The 6,000-nt window shown below is 27.5% G+C and overlaps 1 protein-coding gene across 1 annotated transcript in view; it reads right to left on the reverse strand.

Annotated features, from left to right (window-relative positions):
- Nucleotides 1-5,377, reverse strand: part of LOC129958480 (glutamate-gated chloride channel-like) — a 92,294-nt gene extending 86,917 nt beyond the window's left edge. The window contains exons 1-2 of the mRNA XM_056070976.1: nt 5,252-5,377; nt 3,583-3,651 (exon numbers count right to left, since the gene is read on the reverse strand). Of these exons, the coding sequence (XP_055926951.1) occupies nt 3,583-3,651; nt 5,252-5,268 (86 nt within the window). The 5' untranslated portion in view covers nt 5,269-5,377. The remainder of the gene's footprint in view (nt 1-3,582; nt 3,652-5,251) is intronic.
- Between the last annotated feature and the right edge of the window lie 623 nt (nt 5,378-6,000).

Consider the following 6,000-nt stretch of genomic DNA (forward strand, 5'->3'; position numbering starts at 1 on the left):
TTTTACACAGTTTCATTTATACAGCTTGTTATGTCTTTATACAGTTCAGTTGTGTCTTTTACACAGTTTCATTTATACAGCTTGTTATGTCTTTATACAGCTTGTTATGTCTTTATACAGTTCAGTTGTGTCTTTTACACAGTTTCATTTATACAGCTTGTTATGTCTTTATACAGTTCAGTTGTGTCTTTTACACAATTTCATTTATACAGCTTGTTATGTCTTTATACAGTTCAGTTGTGTCTTTTACACAATTTCATTTATACAGCTTGTTATGTCTTTATATAGTTCAGTTGTGTCTTTTACACAGTTTCATTTATACAGCTTGTTATGTCTTTATACAGCTTGTTATGTCTTTATACAGTTCAGTTGTGTCTTTTACACAGTTTCATTTATACAGCTTGTTGTCCTTGTGTTTACATACACAATGATATGTGTTCTCATAAACAGACAATATATTATAGATTAATTCAAAATTCGATATTTAACTACAATTTTAATAACGATAAAATTTTAAGATCATATGTTAAAATTCACTCATCTTGCTTGTTGCTTTTTTGAATTATAGTATTTACGTAATCATGAACAGAGACACAAACAAAACTGTCAACTTTTCTATATATTTTGACTTTAATTTTGACACAGTTCAACAATTCTAGTAATAGAACGATATCCCATATTTCATCTACCCAGCTGATTATGATTATAGTGCTCACAAGCGATGGATGAATAGGCAGATAGATTTCCCATAAACGTATTCCGTTCAACATTTGACAGAAATCTATAATTTTATTGTAGATACCGTATGCAAATTTTCATCAGACTAACTTGTTCATTTTTTGTATTATTATATCACAGATAAAAACGCAAAATTCCAAAAATGATAATTTTACACTCTAGAAGGTTTAATATATGAAAAGTCTTCAAAATTTTGACATCAAATTTGTTGGTGATTACAATATTTTCTGTTGTGTAATTCGTATATAAGAACGTATATAAAACTCGCGGAAATGGTCTCTCTGAAACTTTCTCACTTACTCCCTAATAATGATGCTATCCTTTCTCCTCCCTCCCCGCACGAAAATTGTGGACCTTGGGCAAGAGCGTGAATACCATGAGTCCCGCACATGAACGTTTTGTGCTTCTTAATATAAAGAAGAAAAACGAGTAAAGATTTTAGAAACTTTTTTCAGCCGATTGAAACCAAAATTTAGTGGCAAGATCACTTGCCGAATTTCATTAATCTAATTCATTGAGATTCTGAGCGAACGCGTTTACACGCATACAAATGAACAGACCGACAGACGGTCAAATCTTTGATAGATTTGGTTCAAAGTTTGATGATTTATACTTTAAATGCTAAAATTGTGTACTAAATTTTATTTATCTAGTTCTTTATAGTTTGTAGCCATAGTGTTCACTTGTTCTCAGACAAACAAACATTCAATAAATGTATTTCATTCAAAATATGATAGAAATCTAATAATTTAGTGTAAAGAACACACATCAAATTTCATTCATCTAGCTTAAAACGTTTATTTTTGTTTGTTTTGTTTGATTAAAACGTTTGTTGTTCACGAACAGACAGACAGACTTAATTCCAAAAACGTGTCCTTCAGATTCAGAGATATCTAAGACATGAAAATTCGTAAAAATCTCGAGGTCAAATTTTTTTGACGATTATAGTATTTTCTCTTTCCTAGCTCCTTATAGAAAAAAGTAGGAATTAAAAATTACATGGGGATATTTTGCCTTTAAAACTAAATGTTTGTTTTCATTAAATATTCTTAAATAGAGTATTAGAAGATATATATTGTATTACAGCACTGCCTATATAATTCTTGTTTTTAAGTAAACGTAGAAGGATACTTTACTCTTCCGGTATTGGCCATCCATTAACTGCTTTGAAAACTGACATAAAAATGTGATCCAAATGGATTTAAAATTGATGGAGGTATTTCCATTTTTTAATTTCTCTTTTTTGGCATATTCTGTCGCATGATTAATTAGCAACATCCTCGTTTTACTTCTGAAAAGCAACATTTTTAAATTATTCCCAACTCTGATCAATGATTTTTTGGCACCAGTCCCACTTGGGTTTACTTCTCCAAGGTTTAGGACACCCGACTGTGACCAAAACGCTGATTTCATTCTACTTTTGGCAAAAGAATCAACGTCTGAGACAGGGAAAAAAAAAATTTTTTTGTTAAATCACTGTCATGGAATTGAACAGAAAGATCTTTGAGGTTTCTTTAAAGCAATTCCAACTGAAATTTATCTTTCTGCCCCATTAAATTATTCTTTATGTTAAAATATCATCAGCGTTTGTGCAAACTTTGTAAACAGCGTTACATCTTTTTGACCTACTAAAATTTCAAAGTGCGTATTTCTGTGAAATAACATGAATATATTTTAATAATAGGAAATGTATCATTTGCCAAAGAGTGTCATTGGTCAAAAAATTAATTTTAGGAGAAGCAAAAGAATAATATGAAATATAAACACGTCATTAAATTCTATTAACTATTTAACTTCAATTAACTATTAACTTCTTCATTAACTATTTTTCCCTCCTGTATATAATACTATTTTAGTTTTATTGCTAATGAATTCAGAAGTGAAAAGTAAATAATTACTTCTTAATTGCTCATTAAAAGGAAAAAGAATTTAATATGTTTTATAAAAACTAAAAGAAACAGTCAAAAAATTAAGAGAGAAAAATGATAACTAATCAGAATAAATTTGATTAAAATCTAAAATTTTTAAATTTAATTAAACTTAATTTGAATTTCACACTCATTAAATTACAATTTATGGGGAAAAAAAATCATCAGTCTTTTAAAAACTTTGAAAACAGCGTTAAATCCTTTTGCCCTACTAAAATTTCGAAATACGTATTTTTGTTAAAAACCATGAATATATTTCATTAAAAAGGGATTTATCATTTGCTTAAGGACATCATTAGTCAAAGAATTAGTTTCTGGAGAAATAAAAGAATAATATGAAATATAAACGCGACATTAAAACTAGAACTATGTTTTTCCTCCTGTATTTAATATTATTTTAGTTTTATTGCTAATGAGTTCGAAAGAGAAGAGATTTCATTACTTCTTAATTACTCGTTAAGCCGAAACATTTTTAAATATATTTTATAAAAACAAAAAGAAACAGTCTAAAAACTAATCAGAAAAAATTTGATTAAAATCCAATTTTTTTTTAATTTAATTAAACTTGATTTGAATATCAGCTTCATTAAATTATACTTTATGTCAAGGAACACCAGTATTTTAAAAACTTAGAAACAATATTACATCTGTTTATGCTACTAAAATTTTAAGATACGTATTTCTGTGAAAAAACATGAATATATTTCAATAAAAAGGAATGTATCATTTGATTAAGAGTTCATGTCCGGAGAGATAGAAAAATAATTCATGAATTTGCAGAAAATTAAAATATTTATAAACATCTGTTTTTCATTAAAACTTTACCTTATCTTTTGGAAAAAAGTATTCAGGCGTTAATTATTAATTTAAATTAAATAAGATTATTAATTACTTAATATATTAATCAATTACTTACACAGGAGGTTCGGCAAAACAGTTCGTAAATAAATAGCACATAATCAAAGCATGGAATGTACGCATCCACCTAAAATTAAAAGACAAAATAAATTAAAATTATCTTTACTGCATAAAAATTACAAAGATTTCTTTAAAATTAAAACTGTTTATTGTATAAATTCGTTGTATAATTTCGTAGTATAAATAAATTGTATATATTCGTTTTTCGTTGTATAAAATACTATTTTAGTTTTATTGCATGGGATTTCGAAAGAATAAGAATTTTTTTTAAAAAATAATTCTTTATTACTTATTAAAGTAAAATTATTTTTAATATGTGTTTTATGAAAATTGCAAGAATTTGTATAAGAATTAAGACAAAAAATATCAAAACAAATTTGACTAAAATCTAAAGTTTTTATTACATTTAATCGTATTTTTCTCAACCGCTTAAACATGTAATCAATTATTCGTTCTACGTCTGTATGTATACCTTTATTAATAAGAAATAATACGATCCGCAAGTTATTAAACACTAAAATAGTTTTACTTCCATTTCTATGCATTTCAATGTAGGTAAAAATTGGATTAAAGTCTAGATTTTTCACATCAACTAAGCAGAAATTATTTAAATCATCTATTTTGTGTAAAGATTTTATTTTATACAAAATTTAATCCCTATAAGAAACATCGTAAAAACTTGCTTTAATTTCAGCAGAAAAAAAATTACTTTTGTTTATTTTACGCAGGCGTCTTCCAAAAAAGGATCAAATATTAATATTTCTCTTAGTGGCGAATTTTTCAGTCATAATAACAGCATTTAAGCAAAATGTTAAAATCTCAACAAAAAAAAATAGATTTTCTTTTTTAGAAATCATATGATTATTACTCAGTTCAAACTCATTATTAAAATGCTAAATTATTATCAAAACTATTTCTTATATTAAAATTATTATTTAACATTAAATATTTTAGATGAGTAATAATTTAGAAATTTTTAAATTTCTAAATTATTACTCATCTAAAAATTTTTAATCTTAAAATCTTATCAAAAAAGCATTTTCTGCGAGAAATTTACGCATTATTACTTATTTCAAACTTTTTCTGAAAAATTTAAACTTTTATCAACAAAAATTTTTCCGACAAGAAAATTAGAGTTTAATTACTCATCTCAAACTTATTCTTTTATCATAAGAAAAATACAACATTTGTTTGTTATACATTTTCATTATAAATATGATATATTTTAATGCATAGAGCATACCAACATTTTAGGAAAATTACTAAACATTCCAATTTCAATAAAATGCAAAATTCTAAAGAAAGACTTTACACAAAAATTTTCTAAACTATTACCCATTTAAATTCTCAAATTTTCCCTTCATTTCTAGAGAAATATTCTTCAGTTATTTACTACACAATTGGTAAACAAATATATTACTTTTACATATACGCATCACTATGACATTTTAAGAAAAATAAACCTCAAAAACAAAAAATCGAAAAACACTTTTTAGAACAATTAACGGAAAGTTCCGAGACGTTATTTATCGATACTGTAATTGTGGGAAAATCGCTAACAACTTTCCCACTCGTGCCTCCTTCTAATAAGAGAGCAAGCAATCGATAAAAAAGGAATAAAAGAAATGGAGCGCATGTCCTGCGAAATGATGGTTGAGAAAACTTACCCCAATGATGAGAGCATTTCGGCGATCAGCTGTCAACCATTCTCTGGTGAGCAATGAAGATCCTGTCGCCGCAGCATGGGAATTTGTATCCTTGTATCTCGTGCAAATCACGCAAGCGGGTTACTATGGAGCTTCTCGGCACACAAGCAAATGAAAACGCTTCCTCCGAGGGCCTCCCTTTTATTTTTTTGGCAAGCGCCTGCTACCCCACCCCCTTCGCAAAACAACTCGTTATTCCCACTTAGCGCCTTCTTATGGCATATTAAATTCTTTATACGTTAATTGCTCCTTCTTAAGGCATATTAAATTTTTATACTTAAATTGCTCCTTCTTATGGCATATTAAATTTTTTATACGCTAGTTTCTCCGTCTTATTTTGGATATGCTATTTGCTTTATAATTATTTGTAAAAAATATACTGAAATAAAAAAAATGTTTTTATTAGTTATATTTAAACTAAATTAAATTTATTTAGATATCCTTTAAGCAAATTTGAACTTACACTGGGACTAATTTGGTATGAATCTCTTAGTTCTAGTCAGATAACAAGGAAGAATTCGCGGCGACAATCTCCTCTCCGAAATTTCGCACCATACCGACGGGTGGGGATTTAATCCTGACGGATTAACCCTCTAGCTCCAATCTTGTTGTTTCCGAGGGCTATTGCGTTTACCGATTTTTCTTATAATGCCAAATTATAATATCATAGCTTTGCATATAAATGACATTTACCTGATTTTCAAAAGTAT

This window comes from Argiope bruennichi, chromosome X1 (assembly GCF_947563725.1).
Source record: "Argiope bruennichi chromosome X1, qqArgBrue1.1, whole genome shotgun sequence".
In the NCBI taxonomy this organism is placed as follows: domain Eukaryota; kingdom Metazoa; phylum Arthropoda; class Arachnida; order Araneae; family Araneidae; genus Argiope; species Argiope bruennichi.